Source organism: Capronia epimyces, assembly GCF_000585565.1.
Source record: "Capronia epimyces CBS 606.96 chromosome Unknown aczIQ-supercont1.2, whole genome shotgun sequence".
Classification (NCBI taxonomy): Eukaryota; Fungi; Ascomycota; class Eurotiomycetes; order Chaetothyriales; family Herpotrichiellaceae; genus Capronia; species Capronia epimyces.
In genome coordinates this window covers 3,754,913-3,773,130 of record NW_006912905.1, presented here as the reverse complement: position 1 = coordinate 3,773,130, position 18,218 = coordinate 3,754,913, and the positions used below count along the sequence as shown (strand labels likewise).

Sequence of the window (18,218 nt, the reverse complement as noted above, 5' to 3'; positions counted from 1 at the left end):
GGAAACAATGAAGGGTCGGAATGCCACTGGCTGTTCTCTCATAGCCTCTGCACAGTAGCGGAGGAGAGAAAGGGCCACGGAGGGTTGTTGTAGACATACTATCTCAGTATATCCGAGAAATACTTGGGTGAAAGAATCAATTAACCTTTCTTGAACATTAGGTACGCTGCGGGGTGTTTCCAATGGGCCGGCTACCGAACCTACGTCATGTCTCTGGGAAAGTGACGGGCTCACAATTTAAAAGTTCAAACGCGCATTTGGACTTTCTCTGGTTGGCCGCAGTCATCTATTCATCACCTCTATGCACCGTCGAGGCTAGCTGGACCTGATGAAGCTCTACCACAGACTCCCCACTATCACTCGTAACTTCAGCCTCTGGAACGGCCTCAGGGCTCGAGTGCTACAAACCCCGTTGTTCGGCACTCCGGGAAAAACACATCCACCTCCTCAGGCACCTAGAGAAGAAACGATTTCTCCTCCTCTCAATGGTAAGTTCTAGTATTTATGAGCCCTGTTCAACATGTTCTGTCTCCACTGCTACTGCTAACAGTACTGCCTCCACCTACTAACCCAGCGCAGTTTTCAAACGACCTCTTGCTTTCTTCTCCGATCGCCCCGTGACAGGTTTCTATCGAGACGGCTATTGCAGAACCGGTGCGGCCGATTTCGGCAACCATGCTGTTGCGGGGGTCGTGTCAGAGGAGTTCTTGGATTATTCGGCTTCTCAGGGAAACGATCTTCGAGTTGCTGGGCTGACAGATGGCTGCAAGTGGTGCCTTTGCACGTCAAGATGGCTAGAGGCCTTCCAGGCATACACGGATGGGAAGATCAGTAAGACCGCCGTGCCTAGGGTGTATCTTGAGGCAACTGAAGATAGCGCTCTGCGAAGGGTTGATCTGGACACTTTGCGTGAATTTGCGGCCAAGAAAGAGACGAGCGATGCCAACGGTGTGAATGGAGTGCATGGTGTTTGAGGAAAGCCACCCGGGAACCCAGAAAGAAGAATGGTACTCCGTCACATAGCTCAATATTAGTAGTATCCCATACTTTGGGCAGCAAATTGTACACATACCTAAAAAATGGGTAAAAGATGCGCCGCCCCCCAGAGTAATCAGAATCGAATTGAAACCGCCCGGTCACCAACTCCGAAGAGGTCAATGAAAGGGTGGAATCCGCTGCGATTGCACTAAAGTTGAGGTCGCGGTACGCGCCAAACAATCTTCGCAATGGCTCTTCCATAGGGAATCCCTCGAGGAGGACACATGGAAGACAAGTCACCCATGAAGTCCCCGAGGCCCTGTATATTTCTGATGCCGATTGCAGGCACGGAATCATGCTAGGCCCTTACGGGCAGCCCTGTTCTCCAGAGTCAAGCTTGACTCGGGAGAAAGGTTTGTGGTTGAAGATTACTCCGAATTTCTCATCTGCAAGGAGGGAGCAGATGCTCAACTGCCGGTGAAAGCAGGAGCAGTCTACGTCTGTAGCAGAGAACGCAGCGGATGGAGGGCGGCGCATGGAGAAAAGTAAAAGTGGTTTGGCTGTTTGGAATTCAATTTTATAGCTGACTCGGTTTATTCTGCCACTTCTGACCGCTTTGGGAAGAATCACGTGATGCAATTGAAAGTCGATAGTTATTGTGACAAGTACAGATACAATAATATCAGCTGTCCGAGGCAAGCTGGCCAAAGCATCGTGTATCGCAAGTATATCGTACAACTTCAGTGACTTGCGATAGCAATCACACCACTCGGCTGGGTAGACAGGCAGACCACGAATGGCTCTAAGTAAGGGCAGTGGACTCTACGAGACGCCTGGTGACCTGTATTTACAGAACACATTGGATGCCCCGAACTTAGGTCCTGAAGCTCTCGTCTCTTCTCCAGACTGGGGTGCGGGCTTGTCTGAGGCCAGTAGACACAAAAACGCATTGTGTGCAAGCAGACTGGGGGCAGAAGAGGCGCAGGCCGGACTGGATGGTCCGAATGCTTCCGATTTCCCCTGGAGAAGGCATCCCGTCAAACCCGTGCATTGAGGATTGCAGCAGGTCCAGCCTATGTTCCTGGATATGAGCCCACATATGAGATTTCGGATGCTGTTTCCTGAAGTGCCGAACACTCTAGGAACTAACCACGCGAGTTGTGCCCAAAGGTCGAATATCACGAGACAAGGTACTGTCCTTCTGAGAATTTGCAGGCTTCAGCCTGAGACCCCAGAAGACCCCAGAGGCACTTCTGGAGAGTAAATGCACGATATCGCGGTTCATGGGATCACCACCTCATTCCGTCAAAGTATAGGTCGTCGTCTCAATACCCATGGTTTCGAATGCTGTAAGCCGGTCGGCTGCGATCCATTGCCCCGGTATATCACTGTCGTGTGGCCAACTTGACTTTGAAATCAGCTGGCTCACGCTTCTACCCAGGATGCTGCAAGAGTCCTCACAAGTCGACCGCGTGGAACGAGTTTCGGTGTGTGTGGTAAATGCCCGTGTCACACAAGTGAATCACGCTGAATAGAGACTTCATTCAATAATATCCTCGCGAGTTCATGAATCCGGCTCTGTGAAGAAGGTATTCCTCTCACCGCGGCGACAGTGCCCCATCATCAGAGTCAGATAAATGCCACGGCCGTAAGACTCCGGACACCCGTGCTCTTGCAATTTGTCGAAAACACCCTGCATTACTTATAGTGCGGTTGCTGTCCTGGTGGAGGGCCGTTCCATCCTAACGGCGGTCCTTGTTGCTGTGGGGGTACAGCTGGCCCTTGGCCTTGTTGCGAGAGGACATCCGGTCGATTCCTAGACAAGAGTGAGAAACTGGCGAAGCCTGTGTTGTGAACGTGGGAGCATACCGTAGATCTTGGCGAAACCGGCAGATTGAGCAAGCAAGCTACGAGAAGTTTCAGCATGGACCAATACTACCCTTTGAAGGAGGGGACCGACGTCTTTGTGCTTGCTTCCGAGTGGTATAACAGGAATAAAGCAGAAGGTGAACCACTCCCAGGATGAAATAGGATGTGCCGACCAGTTTCCGCAGTTGTGACACTGCGCTGTGATGGACTCGTAGCCTTTGAGAGGCCCGGTGAAATCTATGAATTTGTTAGGGTGCGCAATCAGTGGGGGAGCAATTCCAGGTACCCACCATTCGTGCCCATGACAAAGCAGAAAGCCATGATGAAGAAGGATGTTGTTGAAATCGATAATTGCAACCTAGGAATGATGGACAAGAGAGACAATGAAGGAGGGTTGCCAGTGTTTCCCGGTGGACTCGGAGTTCGATGACGCGCCATCACTTGGCGACAAGTGACACGAGATCGGCTATACAACAACACAGTCTCCCCGAGGTATTTCTCGTTAGCGCCCTAAATGATTCCAACAGCGTTTGAATTATGGCAGTGCTAATTGACCAACAGGACGTGTTCTTTAGGTATCATTTCCACCATACATTCTGTTCTGACACGTAGTAGGATATTGATTACAAGCCATGTGGCTATATGCCTTCTATAGGAGGCCGTCTTCAGGCAATGGTGCAGCGAACTTGCTGGAGTGCTTCTTCATGGCACGGTATTGTCCAGAAGGTCCATGCATAGGTATGTAGGCACACCTATCCTCAGAAGAGCTCCAAGAGCTGACCAGCCTGGTTCACCTATGGCCTCTCCACCCTCTCGATCGTCATCTCCCAGTCCAGCCTGTCAAAGGAAAGAACTCAATGCATGTTTCATCCCGGGAGTGTAATTCTGAGATCAACATGTCGTCTTTTGTGACAGAACGCCATTCTCACCTGCACTGAACGTACTGAAACTTGACCGGTCTGTGTGTGCCGCAACCTTCGAACCCGTTTGATTGAGTACCTAGGGAACGCCGTCCTGCGTGCCGCGGTTGCTGACCAGGCCGAGGATGATCACTGCAAGAACCTCCCCTTGACGCCGTCCGCTGAAAGCTTCCATCACTGGGTCTTGAACAATAAAATTGCGACATGACCAAGATAGAAGTAGATAAAATGCTTTGTCTCTGTGTCAGATTGTCAGTTGAACCCTCTTCACCGTAACTAACAGCGGATTCTCTTATACCATGAGTCACAAAGCTTCCAAAATTCCTGCCGACAATGCAATGCCATGTAGCACCTTTCTTCGCATCGAACTAGTAGAGAAAGGTCAGACGCTCCTCCAGGGGTTTCGGGGCGCATCAACCGACCTCTCGCTTGATATGTTGCGCGATGTCCTATGCCAATGTAAGCGCTTGCAAGGGCAAAGTCAGTGGCACCTGCATACCTTCTCGACGGTGAATTTCTCCATCGCTTCTTGAGCTGCACGCTTGTCAACACGCCGGGCCCAGACTGTCCAGGTGTAACTCTCCATACCAACTTCAATCGCCTCCTGTTGCATATCCTCGCTCTTCATACGTTGTCAATGCAGGCGCAAGGATTGGGGTTTCGCACGGATCGCCTACCATGTCGACAGATTTGATCTGGGCTGAAATCACCGTTGTCAGTCCTTGCGCATCTCACTTTCGGAATCTAATGGACTTACGCTCCAACTTCACCTTCTTCTCCGGGAGTTCCATGGTTGCCATGATGTGTAGTGTGATTGAGAGGGGTTGGAGGCGATGAGGAATAGACAATTAAATATGCTCAAGAGGTCGCAATGCAACAAACGGTCAGAGGGAAAGATACTGTCGAAGTTGGGTGATACGGGCTTGTCGGGGGTGGAAGCGCAGCGCAGGCTGGCACCATCACAAACAAGGCGTTGCGGCGCTGCATCCGAGGAAATCTTGGCGTCTTAAGACAATCACCTGCCCGTGGCTCCTCAGCCTTAGGCCTGCTTAGCTCCTGAGCCTTGAGAGCCTTGCTATTAGTAGTGCGTGAGCTGCGCCGCTTTTAAACATTGCTCGCCTCACTCACTCTTACCTTTAATGGCCATTTGCTTCCACTTACTCAGGTGTCATCAGTAAGGTGCTCTTCGTCTGGTAGAGAGCCAATCGACAGAAATAATGCAGTGATCTGCTGCATCGATTCTACGGTCACCAAAATGGCCATGACAGGGTGAGTATAGCTACGGAAAATTGTTCCAGGATGCCTCCGAGGGCACCTTATCGTTGTACTCAGAACTTGAAGCATTATTAATCGAAAGAATTTGTCCGTGGTTCGGCCGAAGCTCCAGTCTATAAAAGCCAACAATTCTTATCAAGTGGGTTTCTCAACAATAGAAGAGTATAGAGTAATTATTGCGTATCAAATCCGCACTCATGGCATTCCGAATCACGCTCTTGATAAAGAAGCTCGACACACTTACTCACGACGAGTTTTATGCTTAGTGAGAATGAGCACCCTATCTGCTTCATAATATCTAACTTAGATATCTATTTCAGCTGGGAAGGGCCACATGCCGAACTGTTCTTGAAGTGTCCTATTGTGAAGGAGAAGGTGATCAAATACTCTCAGGTAAGCAGCTCGACGAGTAGTGCAATGTCTCTACCATGTCACCTCCAGCATTACCGGCTCAATAGGTAAATAATGGTTGACTATCTATCTAACAATATACCTTTTGGATAGTTCCACATTAACCAGACTGTATCTGCAAGCCTAACTGCAGCCGGGCTTCCGATGTCAGAGTTCGATGGCGAGGTCAATATTTGGGGGGCATCCTTGGAGGATCTGATGGCTGTATGTGTTTCTCCACTCTCCGGATGTCAAATGGAGCTACAATGCTGAGCTTGGTTTAGATGCTCCAGGATCCTGAGTATCAGCGGACTGTGGTGCCCGACGGAGCAGTGTTTATTAAAACGGAGGATTCGAGAATGATGGTCGGGTATGACAAGGATTTTATTGCTAATGGAAAGGTGTTGTAGAAAGGATGCTGTAGCTTGGTTTAGAAGGAGGTTGCAATCTATACAAGGGCTTGCCAATTCAAAACCGCCCGAACAAGATTAGGACGTCGACCTTGGCAGATATGCAGTAAAGATCTCAGGGATTGCTATAGAGGTCAGCAGGAACTGTACTATCCTCGCTATGGCGACTCACCCATACCACGAACAGGTCCACGGTCACATGGGGATCGCCCAAAATGCCTTAGACTACAATATTGAAAGTTGATATATTGTTATCTACGGGGGTCCGACGAGCATTAACATCAAGGTGAAAGTAATATAGTGCTAATGAGCACATTGCCTCAAGTTCAAGAAGGGTTAGCCCCCTGGTTCCCGCTCAGACTCGACATGGACACGCTCTTCAGAAATACATGCAGTAGACGGCATTCACAAAAGTTTTGAGTAGATCCCACTGGATGACATACCCCTTCCTGATGTGTACACCTAGCGATCCATCCTGGCAAGTGAGCCTGCTTGACAAAGTCTGAGACAATTGTCGGCAGGCGCTGTTTGAACTGGTCACAAGCTAGTGCAAGCACAAAAGCTTTGCTGGTCAATATGTCCAGTGCGGCAATGTAGAAGTTCAAGAGATGTTTGTACACTGGAATGAGGGCCTTAAAACCAGATCGGAACTAGAAAAGGCAGCGTCTAGGCGATATCAACTGAGTCTGTGGGCCGTAACTTGGCCATTTCAAGGCCTGCGACAACCCACAACTGGAAACCTAGGCTAGTTTGTGGCACAACTTTCAGGTTGCTCAACATTCCCCCCAATGACGGCACAAGAAAGGGCCAAAGTCACCGAAAGGTCAAGGCTGCCTAGAGGGCGATGACCTGGCCCCATTTGTTCGACGCTGGCAGCTTGTGGAGGAGGACCACACCGATGATGGTGGAGACGCAGGAAACGGACATGCGGTACAGTCGCATGTCCGGGGATTTGCTCGCAGGGAAGTCAGCAGACCTTCTTGACCCGTCTTGGACTCAGAGACAACGTCCATGGAGGGCACGCTTCTGGCTTTGCTGCTCCAGAGGTTCAAAGTTTCGCTGTGCGTATCACCACTCGCCAGGCGTATTCACCTTTTGCGATGAAGATGTTGGCACAACTCGTCCACCTAGGACCCAGAAAATCACCGCACAGGCTGTCGCATCGAGCCTGGGTCTAGAATCTAAGATTCATGACATTTCACCCCGGTTTGGGACCAACTGCAACCATCCTGAATTCGCTCTGCCAACTGTCCATATGAATGGCGAACCAGAGACCTATCGGTCCCCCGCGGTGACTTGGCCAGAAACAAGCAGACAACGGAGGCTTGCTGCCTTGGTGTTCATAAAATCAGTTGTTTGATGGGGCTCTTCACTTACCTCACTATTCACTACTGTCTCCCTTCACATACATGACTAGGTAGGCAGTGATTGTAGTGACTGCGACTCCCGCAGCACGATAAGTAGTTTGTTTCTCTCCTAGATAGTTTGAGAATCTTTATCGCACTTGTACAATCAATCAGGGACTTCAACTAAATCTGCTATTGCTGCAGGCTCTGTGTTTTGCGACCTAATGCCTTGATCCTCTGAATTCGTAGATAGACGTCTATCCAGTGACGGATTTCCATGGTCAGAACCAACACTGTCGTGAACAAGAAGACCCCAATGCCAAGGAGTAAGTGGGTGGCACAAGCTGCAATAGCCTGAAGTACCACGATGACAGAGTGTAAGTCAAGATGGCTCTGCGGACTTCCCGAATTTCGAACGGATCCTCTCGAATGAAACGAGCAAGCAGCAACTTTGGGTTTGCTTGCATCGCATTGGAAAGCTCTTCTTCACCCGAAGTTGAAATGCCCACGCATGCTTCAGTGTCGTTCCTCTTTGGCGCCCAAGGTTCTCCCAGGCCGGTGACGGATCGACTGAGAGCATTGCCGGAAGAAACACCTGTACTTGTTTCTGGCGAGCGCCTGTCCTGTATCTGTTGATTTTGGTTCCTTGCTGGAGCCCGGTGGAGTGATCTCAGCGTGACGTTGTCCAAGTCCGGCAACCCACCAGCTTCAGCCACACCAGCGCCCACAGGCGTTTGGTGATTGAACAATTCTTGGCGAATCTGATCTCGAAGGTCGCTTTCCGCTTCCACGAGAGCTTGATGCTCTCCATTGACCTCGTCGGCCCCAGCGGGTCCGGGATTTTCGGCTTCAGGTAATGGACCAATAGACTCTGCTTCGCCACTACCATCCGTGCAATCAGGCTCTATCACAGTCTGGCCTTGTGAGGCATTCGTAGCCTCAAAGGCCATATGCCCTGATCCTTGAGAAACAACTTCCTGAGGTTCCTGGTTATCAACGCCACTGTCAGTCACAGACTCTGGTCTGCCTGGTTCGTGCAAAGAGCCACCCGTTCCTGTCGCTTGCGTCGTGACGCTCTGCGGGGTGACCTCTTCTAAGGCATCCTGATAACCTGTGACTTCATGTCAGTACCAATCTTCAAGTTCTATCAATGTTTTGCTATACCGTAAATGCTCTCTATAGCAGCAAATATCAGTAAGGCTAACAGGAATACTGGAACGATCTGACCAAAGCCCATCGTGTTGAAGCGACCCACTGTGCCATCGTGTTGATTTCGGTAAAAGAATATCAGTATGGCGCCATAAATATTCTGATATAGCAGCTCCGCAATCTGCCAGAGACGCGAGTCGTGGGTTTCATGGAAGGCGAATGACTCGACCAGAACAAATGACTGGTAGGTTCTTCTCCATGACGGGTTTTGTACGATGAGATATCGTGCCTGTTTCTTGTAGGCTTGGACCCTGTAATCAAAATCCTTGACCTTATATTTTATCAGCCGTTTCTTAGTAATCATATCTTCGCCTTGTGGGAGGCGTCCCAAATCCGAATAAAGTGTGACGACTTTCTCATAGTGTGCAAACAAGATGACAACGATGACATATCCTCGAGTCAAAATAAGTTCGAATGAAGAATCTGTTAGCGAGAAATCCCAGAATGCACAGATAAGGAACAGATTCGAGTCTGTGCCTTCGTCGGTCCACCATGTGCTGGAAAGTTGCATGACCAAAAAGAAGACGAGCAGGATCATTGTCACCACCATGGCAGCTACACGACAGCCCTTCACAACATGGTGCCTTCTTAGGTACGTTGTTAGGAAGTCCAATGTACCTATGTGAACAGAGGCTGAGAAGAAAGCTAGCGCAGAAACAACGTTTGCTGAGTACACGGTAATCTGAGTCCATCGCCCGAAAGCTGCCACAAGCATGGCGACGCCTGTTACCAGCTGCTGGTCGCTGAGGGCAAGCATGAAGCCTCGTACTGCGTCAATACGGTACTTTCTTGCCGGATTGCTTTCTGCCTCGGGGCGATCTGAGGCAGACGCCTTGGTGGGATTATCCTGCTCGGTGGTGCTTCGCCGGCGGCATACTGTGCAGGCTCGGTAAAGTCGTTGCAAATAGCAATAAATACACCTTAGCAGTCTTCTGGTGCTTTCGACAATCTTATCATCGGCTCTGTTCTTGCAGTCGTCCTCGAAGGAGAATGTCAAGTATCCAGATACAACCACGATGAAAGTGGTGTGAGCAGTGACGATAAAGGATATGATGACCTGGCATCTCAGGTCAGTATGGTCAAGGAGCAAACCTCGGATCAGTCTATACTCCCGCTCCCACAATGTCGGCGTCGGCCACGATCTGGCCAGAGTCCCCAATGCCCATTGGGTGGCTATCGAGCAATTGGACTTGCAAACAGGCAGCGATTCGCCAACGGACATCTTCTCCGAGGCCGGCTTCGGGATGCTCTTGCACTGGCAGGAAGCTGAACCACTGTACCGAAGAAACACGTTGTCCCCTTTACCGGCAACTTGCGCTACTAGGTTTGAACGGAAGCCTAGGTCTCTACCCAAGAAATCTTGCAGATTTTGCGAGTGAAAGCTTTGAATTAACCTCATCGCGTGGACAAGTCGCTGATAAGGCTGAGAGGCGGCACTGGCGCGGGGTGGTGCTGCTGCCTGTCGACGCCACATCGGCTAGAACTGACGACCCAGGCGCCAATCAGAGCGGCACAATCCAGTTTAGTAACGTGTTAGACGGGACGAGAGCTCGCTTGCCTTGCTGGGATGATTCTAATGATAGTAATCTGCGGACAGCTGTCGACATGTTGAGGCATGGGTGCTTGACGATGAACGGCCTCGGACCACGTGCATCATGGCCTAGAAAGTCACCAACCGCATGGGTTACAATGAGCATCCATTGGGCAATTGTCTGATACCTTGAATTCGCACCAGGAGAGCTAGAAGAGAAGTGCTTCTTGTGGCATGGTCATGGCCGGAAGAGACGTGGCCACGTCATTCAATTCATCCATATCTTCTATCGGGATTCAGGGCTGGCCTGTTCCCTGCCCCTTGCAGTGCTCTCTAGGCGCGAACAGTCCTCCACTGGCAGTCTTGTCTCCTGCAAAGTAAATATGGGAACTGAATTCCAACAGATGGAAAAGATGCTCGCAACTGACCTGAGGCCCGTTTCAGGACAAAGGTGATGCCGCCCTGTATCCACCCATGTCTTAGCCCGTCACAGTGCGTTCTCAACCTGTATTTATTTTCAGGGTGCCTCTGATGAGGGGTTTTCTTTCTTTCCCATGCACTCGTTTCCATTGCCCCTGCCCACGGATGTCGGAACAGTAAAATATCCAAGTACCAGTGTGCTACGCATTATCACGTCGAAGTGAGCGTAGGGCGTAGGGCGGCGCCTCTCTTTCTACATGTAGATAGTTCAACCCGGCAATATCGGAGTTTACTGTCTTGGCGCAGGTTGTTGTCGGCCTAGTCCTCGAACTTTTTTCGTCCTACGAAACTTTTGCCGTGGTAGAGCAGGCCATTCTCAATTCTCGCACTTGGAGTGCCCGTGGCCTTTTTCATAATGGCAGAGTCAGATAATGATGGCTCTGCCGTCACGCGGATATATGTGTCCGGCCTGCCTCCGTCGATGACCACGGAACAACTGCGGTCTCATTTTGCAGAGAAGTACCCGGTCACTGATGCACATGTGGTATCTGATCGCCGCTTTGGTTTCGTGGGGTTTGTTACGCACGAACATGCTAAGAGCGCCGTCAATTACTTCAACAAATCCTTTATCCGAATGTCTAAGATATCTGTCACTTTGGCCAACCCAGTTGAGATCAAACGCAATTCTTCAGGCCAGGCAGCACCTGTCTCCCAACGATCCATCCGCCATATGGAGATGAGATACCAAGATCGAGATTTGCCCTCGAAAAAGAGAAAGCGTGACCTACACGATGATGGCGAGCCGGTCGAGCCAGTCTTACAACCTACAACAGAGAAAGATGCCCTGCCCGCCAACCCAGGCCCAGAAGCAAAAGATCAACTTCAACAGGAGGACAAAACATCAGGCGAAGTCCTGCAACTGGAAAGCACAGTGGAAGTCACTCCACAGAATGCTCCAAAATCAGACGCAGACTGGCTTCGTGGCAAAACTAGTAGATTGTTGGACCTGGTTGAAGGGGATGCAACCCATGCGCCAGCAGCTTCGGATGGTGCTCCTGCTGCTGAGAAAGTACCCGAACCTGATGATTTTGCGCGGGGAAGTGAGGACAATGCGGATGCAGAGGCTGAAGCTCGGCCAGAAAGCACTTCCACAGTCTCTGTACCGAATGCTCGGTTGTTCATCCGAAACTTACCGTTCGATGCAAGGGAGAACGACCTCAGAACAAAATTCACGCCGTATGGGAGAATTTCCGAGGTATGTTTAACTCTGCTTGCTTTCCAGCCCAATATTCTCCTGATGATTTCCTGATAGGGACAACTTATGCTATGCATATGATTTGAACCGGGAAAGAGTATTTTAGTAGATGCCTCTCATTCTGACCTTTTCATTTCCCACGTCTTCTCTCCTTGCAGCGTCCGAGAAAAACACGTGCTGACCAAACAATAGGTCCGTTTGGTCACAGACACTCGGAAGCTTACAGGAAAGGGTCTTGGATATGTCCAATTTGTGGAGCCCGAGGATGCCGAGAAGGCCCTTGTCGACCTCGACGGCAAAGACTTCCAGGGCCGCCTTATGCATATCCTCCCGGCGTCTGATAAGAAGTTGCAAAAACTTACCGAGTTTGAGCTGTCGAAATTGCCTTTGAAAAAGCAGAAAGCCATCAAACGCAAAAACCAGGCTACATCCTCAAGTTTCAGCTGGAATTCTCTGTACATGAACCCTGATGCCGTGCTTGCCTCTGTAGCCGATCGGCTGGGAGTCTCAAAGTCAGACTTGCTCGACCCTGCCTCGGCGGACGCGGCAGTCAAGCAGGCTCACGCAGAAACCAGTGTGATCAACGAGACAAAAGAGTACCTGAAATCTAATGGGGTGAATATCGACGCATTCAAGAACCGGTCTCGCGACGATAGAACGATTCTGTTGAAGAACTTCTCCTTTGGAACGACTTCAGAGGAGCTATCACAGATGCTGAGTCAGTATGGTGTTGTTGAACGCCTGGTTTTCCCGACCACGGGTACTATGGCTGTGGCGCAGTATCAAGAACCTGCCGCTGCGAACTTGGCATTGAAACAACTTGCATATCGCAATCTGAGGGGATCTGTCCTATACCTCGAGAAAGCGCCGGATGGCCTATGGGGATCGAAAGCTCCTGCAACTGTGAATTCCGGGGCAGAAACTTCGCAGCCGCAAGGGGAGGTAACAGACCAACCCCTGGGTAGCACTTTCTCGGTTTTTGTCCGCAACCTCAACTTTTCTACAACAACTGCCAGACTCAGTGAAGCATTCAAGCCATTGTCAGGATTTTTATCTGCCAGGGTGAAAACCAAAACCGATGCCAAACGGCCTGCTGAAATCCTGAGCATGGGATTTGGCTTCGTCGAGTTCCGCACCAAGGCTCAAGCAGAAGCCGCGATCGTGACTATGAATGGAAGGCGACTGGATGGCCATCAACTGCTTGTGCAATTCTCGCAAAAGGCGAACGACCTGGGAGAAGAACGACGCAAAGAAGATAGCTCCAAGAAGCTCAACGCCAACAAGACCAAGATCATCATCAAAAATTTACCGTTCGAGGCGACGAAGAAAGATATTCGCGCCCTTTTCGGTGCCTATGGACAGCTACGTACCGTACGCTTGCCAAGAAAGTTCGACAACAGTGCTCGAGGCTTTGCTTTTGCGGAGTTTGTCACGGCAAAGGAGGCCGAGAACGCCTTGGAAGCCCTTTCCAACACGCACTTACTCGGTCGCAGGCTTGTGCTCGACTTTGCGGAAGGCGAAGCGGTGGATCCTGAAGCTGAGATTGAAGCCATGGAGAAGAAGATCCAGCATCATCAGGACACATTAACACACCACAGAATGACAGGATCTGTCCGAAAGAAATTTAACATCGGCACAGGAGACGATCTCGAGCATTTGTGAGATCTACAATAGCTGGGGACCCACCCTGTCCTATCCCTTGCAGCACTCCGCCCTTCTCTCTGACCTGCAGTCTCATTCCCTTGAAGATATTATACGATGGCCACCAACCCGACCATAGTTCAGACGACAAGGTGCAGTTGCTTCCCAAGATCTTCTTAGTAGCAGTCATGGCAGTCTTCAACTGCTGATGTGAAAATAAATTCCGGCCAGGAGAAAAAGTATCATCTGACAACTTTGCCTGTACCCCCTTCCTCATTCCTGGGCAAGATTAGCTACAACGTGACGTTCATCGCGGTCTTTGGTCGGGGCGTTATGTCTCTGTTACCTTCAGCTCAGGCATTATGTTCGGCTCCTGCTAACTCGGCATTGCCACGCCAGCTATGTGAGTGCAACTGTCCCAAAACGGCAGTTTCTCATCCCTTACATGTCCATGGTTGCCCTTTTGAGTCTGTGCGGCAAGGATATGGAACGCTGCTTATACTCTAAGATTACCTGTCTTGCTTGGTCTCGATTCTTTGGACAGCTCACCAAGCAATGTCCGTGGGTTTGTATTCCTACTGGACCAAAGAGGCAAAGGGCTGCTACTGATGAAATGGGAGAATCGAGGGAAGATTAGATTGCACGGGCGCCTGGGTCCGGCAGCGACAATTATAACACGATGATGATTTTCCTCCTCTTCCAGCATTCCTTTTTATCATTCCAAGGTCTTTTTGTTCTCGAGAATTGTTTGCTGCATTTTTCATTCCCATTCTTTGGCATTGCTGGCGACGCACTGGGCGCCTTAGTCTTCCATGGACCATTCGAATTCCGCCTCGCCTGCGGCCATGCAGTCTGAAGAACACTCCAACGGTCAGAATGGGCTCGATCCCCTTTCAGCCTCTTCCGGCAATGCTCGATCATTTGGCGGCGGGGTGCAGGAGGGGGTCGAAAATCAGCATCCTCTTCCGGAGCTCAATGTTGGTCTATCGATGACACAGGAATTGCAGTTCCCTAGTCCTCTGATCAAACTTGGTTCCAATGATACTTCAACCAACTTGGCATTTGGCCGAAAGCCGAGGCGACACCCACTGAGACCTCACCGGTCGAAGCCCTTGACTCAAGCAGACCGCCCATATCTGACTCATCCCAAGTACCTGGAATATCGATCACGGCCTAGGCAGGATATCGGGCCGGACGGAAAGCCAATCTGGCCTGATCGCATTGAGGCTGCTTTTCAGAATGGTGAGGCGGTCTGCTGCATGCCCGATGAGACGTCTAACGGTCTTCAGCATTAGTACACATCAAGCCAATGGGACGGAAGAAATGCTCTCAGCGCGGAAGACCCTATGGACGAAACATGCTCATTGCAGAGTGGATCTATCGGGAGACTGGTGAGGTTCGTGTACGCAAGCAAGTTTCTAGCCACATCCAGGTCCTCGATCGATTCCTCAAAGGAATACCAGAATGTAACTGATCGCCATTGCCCATCGACATGATCTAAGTTAACCATGACTCAGGGGATTGCTTGATCAAGCCCGGCGATGACGAAGATACCAGCCCAATCGAAGGGCGCAAGTTCTATCATAATTCGATTGAACACATGGTCAACGAACAAAAGGCTATAAAGAGCGAGATACACCAACAAGGAGAATTCCAAGCAGATGATCCAGTGGACGGGGATACTCCTATGCAAGCAGTTAGCTCAGACATCATCCATCTCCAAAGATTGACTTTCGAGATGTGGGTCAGTCAACCCGATGACTGGGAGCACGCCTTGCATCACTATACTCGACTGCAACCCTTCAAACTGGAGCCTCTTGCTTTGGAGGATGTTCCCGGCTGGCAGGCGGCGTTTCCTCACCTTCCGCCCATCATTGAAACTTGGACGAATGGGAATCAATGCGAGCTGATACTACTCAACGCTAGCTTCCAGCTAATGGAGGACTTTCCTCCTCGGCACTCCAAGCTCGGGATCGGCCTGGAACTGGATTTCCTGGATCAGCATTGGTCGGCAACATCACACTTGGACGACTTGAAAGATTGGACCTGTGTTACTCACATGTACCGCGATGGCCTTGAGATCTCCGCACCGACCCACGAAGAATGCCGGGCTTCTGGTCCAGGCAAGATTAAACCATTCTTCCAGTCAAGATGGTGGGCCACCTCATTCACATCACTTACAGAAGCCAAAAGACTGGCAGAAGAGTCTAAGGACTTGGGAGCTATCGAACTTGCGCATCAGCTCTCTAGTAACTTTCTCGGCGGTCTGACCATCATGCAGGAACTATCTGCACTTGACACCAGGCCTGGGCGGTATGGCGAGAAGTACACTCGAAGGTCGCGGCGAAGAACGGCTGTTCTTCTCTGGAGATTCTCTCAGGCTCCTCTCGGGAGCGGCGGGACAACCACCTGGCAGTCTATATGGGTGCCTCCTTTGAACAACCTGGCCACGACCAGCACCGTACCATCCGCCGAAATGGGACTGCCGCCATTGTCCGTGCATTCCGTGGATGACTATTCGCCTAATGCTGTCTCTTTTGACAGCAGCAGTCAGTTCCTGTCACAAAATAGTCTCCCGTACCATATGTATCTGGGGCCGATGGACGAAGAACTCTGTCAGGATGGATTCATGGCATTCAAGCCTGGTCCGGTTGCGGACTCGGGGCATCTAGGATCGTCATACTCTTTCCCATCGACTCAAGGGTTTCTTCCAAGCTGTGAGCTCGGCTCTCTGACCTCAAATCTCGACATAGCTCATAGCAATCTGCACGCTGTTAGTGGCAATGGAGATGACTCCATGGAGTCGGCCAATGTCTTCGAGCTTCCTGAGCTGGAGGGACACATGAACGCCCAGTCAGACACATCCTCCATGAAAGAGCCGCGGCATCCATTGACAAGATTCAATATTCAGACTCACCAAGTATTGCAAGAACAGCTTGGCTCTGAGGATCACAGTGTGACACAGCCGCTGCCTGACATTGAACCAGATTCCAATTTGCCGCCCTCGGGAACAACTGATGAGCATTCCTGGAACGAATTTCACCGGGAAAATGGCTATTCAAACCTTTCAGCGGAATCGCCGCCGACCAAACTCCCAGTTCCGTCGTGGGTATCCATTGACGAGCAAGACCAAGCCCTGCATTCAGCCCTGCTAGCAGCATGCGCCATGAGCGATCTAAGAGTACCACCCCAGGGGACACCACCAGGTCATCGAGGACATGGCAATTGCAAACTTGAGTTGCCCGATGAACCTCAATGTGGGTCACCATCGATGTTCCGGCCCACACTGCATAGCCATCACAGTTTTCCTGGCATTCGGAGCATGCAAGGTACGAATGGTGAAAGTTGTGGGCTGCCATTCGATGAGCACGATGGTGCACATGGGCTAGCTTTGCTACAATCCCAGCTTCGTCAGAACGGGGAATGTCAGGTCTTCGCATCAATGGTACCAGACGAGCTTCACAGAGTGGGTGGTAGCTACAGTGGTGGTACACGAGGCCTACCTCGCGCTCAGAGTGAACCTGACCCTGGACCCATGAGACTGGCGGTCCCGACCCCTGCGGTGGGGTCAGGTCTGATGGAGATCAATCAGAGACACCACGAGACTGAAGAGATGGAAGAGATCTTGCGAAGTCGGCACCAAGGGGAATCCCCAGCTGCCCTCGACTGAGGACGCAGAGATGGACAATCGTTTCGCCAAAAGTCATATGGATGAGATTCAGTAACAAGTTGCCTCCATGCCACTAATAGCCGAGAAGCACGCCGCTGTATGTGGGGAACAGTATTGTGTCGATGCGATGAGGGACAGGGAACACCAGACGCCATCTATCAGCAGGTATACTGTGCAATTGTAGGATAATGGCATCATTGAAGCTGAGGAATGAGAGTGATCTCATATCGATGTCGATGCAGGTGACTTTGGTGGACCAGTGCTTGCCGATCTTCCCGATGAGGATGGCTAGCGAGGCTTAGGCTGTCAACGGGGATGGGAGTGACTGAGGAATGACAATAAGATGCTGTAAGAACGTATTATTCGGTCTCGTTTAACATGGCACTGTTCCAACCCGACGTGCCTCGGCATTTCTTTCAGCGGTCAGCATGATGTCCTGCTTAATGCATTGCTCAAGCACACAAGATAGACGTTTTTCGATGAACCTTGTAAAACCAGGTTGATGGCTGAGACGCACAAGGTTGGGCGAGACTGCAGTCTCTCTTCGTGTAGTATGGAGCACAATGCTGCGTGAAGTTTCGATAGGGATAGACTCGCTTTGTCGCAATCACCATGATCTCGAAATACATCAGACCAGGCGACTGAGTCTTGAAAAAAGGGCATTGGATCCACCGTCGAGGTTCGTTGTACCGTTTGAGGTTCGTTCTATCTTCGAAGTTCATAGACAGCCACGCATCCATGATAGGAACGCAATACCAGTGACACGGAAGGCTCAGGACGCAAAGACCAAGAAGCGACTAAGTAATCGACTAAACAGGTATTTGATTGTGGGGGGATTCCTGAAAATCCCATCACACACTATATCTCGAGAGCATCAGAAGCTCTACGACAGCCTTGTTCCGCCCTCATATCGCTCCACCTTACGCACCCTCTGTGCTTTGTGTGCCGTTCCATGTTTAGTGAGCGGAGTGACATGGTGATCCAAGCTCTCTCGGTCCTTCGAGTGACTCAGCCAAATCCCAATCAGAGGGAGGCTCTCATCTTGCCGTCAAAACCCGCCTACTCAGTGGACTGGCGAGCAGATCTCGTCGAATGGCATATTCATTTCTGTGGCCGAGGTGTTAGACCGCGAACGATCGAGGGTGAAGGATGCAGATAGGGGCAGACTCACGCCACAGGCAGTGCATTTGCACCCTGAGCCGCACTGGCAGCTGGAAGGGCCGGAACAGGTGCAGGGACCCATGTTCGTACAGTATCTTGATTGCGAAGGACGGCACTTAAACAAAAGGATGCCTGAAAGTGAT

General features: G+C 50.7%; 7 protein-coding genes across 7 annotated transcripts; 4 read left to right on the top strand and 3 right to left on the bottom strand.

Annotated features, from left to right (window-relative positions):
• Positions 1 to 328: 328 nt before the first annotated feature.
• Positions 329 to 974, top strand: A1O3_03161 (uncharacterized protein; the record flags this gene model as incomplete). Its single annotated transcript, XM_007733299.1, has 2 exons — positions 329 to 488; positions 580 to 974. 2 exons carry the CDS (start codon positions 329 to 331, stop codon positions 972 to 974), a joined length of 555 nt encoding a protein of 184 aa, XP_007731489.1.
• A 1,746-nt stretch (positions 975 to 2,720) lies between these two features.
• Positions 2,721 to 3,168, bottom strand: A1O3_03160 (uncharacterized protein; the record flags this gene model as incomplete). The annotated part of the gene is made up of 3 exons (XM_007733298.1): positions 2,721 to 2,794; positions 2,848 to 3,084; positions 3,138 to 3,168. The coding sequence occupies 3 exons, from the start codon at positions 3,166 to 3,168 to the stop codon at positions 2,721 to 2,723; spliced, it is 342 nt and encodes a 113-aa protein (XP_007731488.1).
• A 773-nt stretch (positions 3,169 to 3,941) lies between these two features.
• Positions 3,942 to 4,567, bottom strand: A1O3_03159 (dynein light chain, cytoplasmic; the record flags this gene model as incomplete). The annotated part of the gene is made up of 7 exons (XM_007733297.1): positions 3,942 to 4,006; positions 4,066 to 4,135; positions 4,190 to 4,216; positions 4,267 to 4,301; positions 4,356 to 4,389; positions 4,445 to 4,467; positions 4,525 to 4,567. The coding sequence occupies 7 exons, from the start codon at positions 4,565 to 4,567 to the stop codon at positions 3,942 to 3,944; spliced, it is 297 nt and encodes a 98-aa protein (XP_007731487.1).
• A 672-nt stretch (positions 4,568 to 5,239) lies between these two features.
• On the top strand, positions 5,240 to 5,842 carry A1O3_03158 (uncharacterized protein; the record flags this gene model as incomplete). The annotated part of the gene is made up of 4 exons (XM_007733296.1): positions 5,240 to 5,295; positions 5,363 to 5,435; positions 5,547 to 5,657; positions 5,717 to 5,842. The coding sequence occupies 4 exons, from the start codon at positions 5,240 to 5,242 to the stop codon at positions 5,840 to 5,842; spliced, it is 366 nt and encodes a 121-aa protein (XP_007731486.1).
• A 1,627-nt stretch (positions 5,843 to 7,469) lies between these two features.
• On the bottom strand, positions 7,470 to 8,947 carry A1O3_03157 (uncharacterized protein; the record flags this gene model as incomplete). The annotated part of the gene is made up of 2 exons (XM_007733295.1): positions 7,470 to 8,299; positions 8,416 to 8,947. The coding sequence occupies 2 exons, from the start codon at positions 8,945 to 8,947 to the stop codon at positions 7,470 to 7,472; spliced, it is 1,362 nt and encodes a 453-aa protein (XP_007731485.1).
• A 1,816-nt stretch (positions 8,948 to 10,763) lies between these two features.
• A1O3_03156 (uncharacterized protein) lies at positions 10,764 to 13,265 on the top strand (the record flags this gene model as incomplete). The annotated part of the gene is made up of 2 exons (XM_007733294.1): positions 10,764 to 11,603; positions 11,796 to 13,265. The coding sequence occupies 2 exons, from the start codon at positions 10,764 to 10,766 to the stop codon at positions 13,263 to 13,265; spliced, it is 2,310 nt and encodes a 769-aa protein (XP_007731484.1).
• Positions 13,266 to 14,089: 824 nt separating this feature from the next.
• Positions 14,090 to 16,914, top strand: A1O3_03155 (uncharacterized protein; the record flags this gene model as incomplete). The annotated part of the gene is made up of 3 exons (XM_007733293.1): positions 14,090 to 14,486; positions 14,534 to 14,710; positions 14,762 to 16,914. 3 exons carry the CDS (start codon positions 14,090 to 14,092, stop codon positions 16,912 to 16,914), a joined length of 2,727 nt encoding a protein of 908 aa, XP_007731483.1.
• Between the last annotated feature and the right edge of the window lie 1,304 nt (positions 16,915 to 18,218).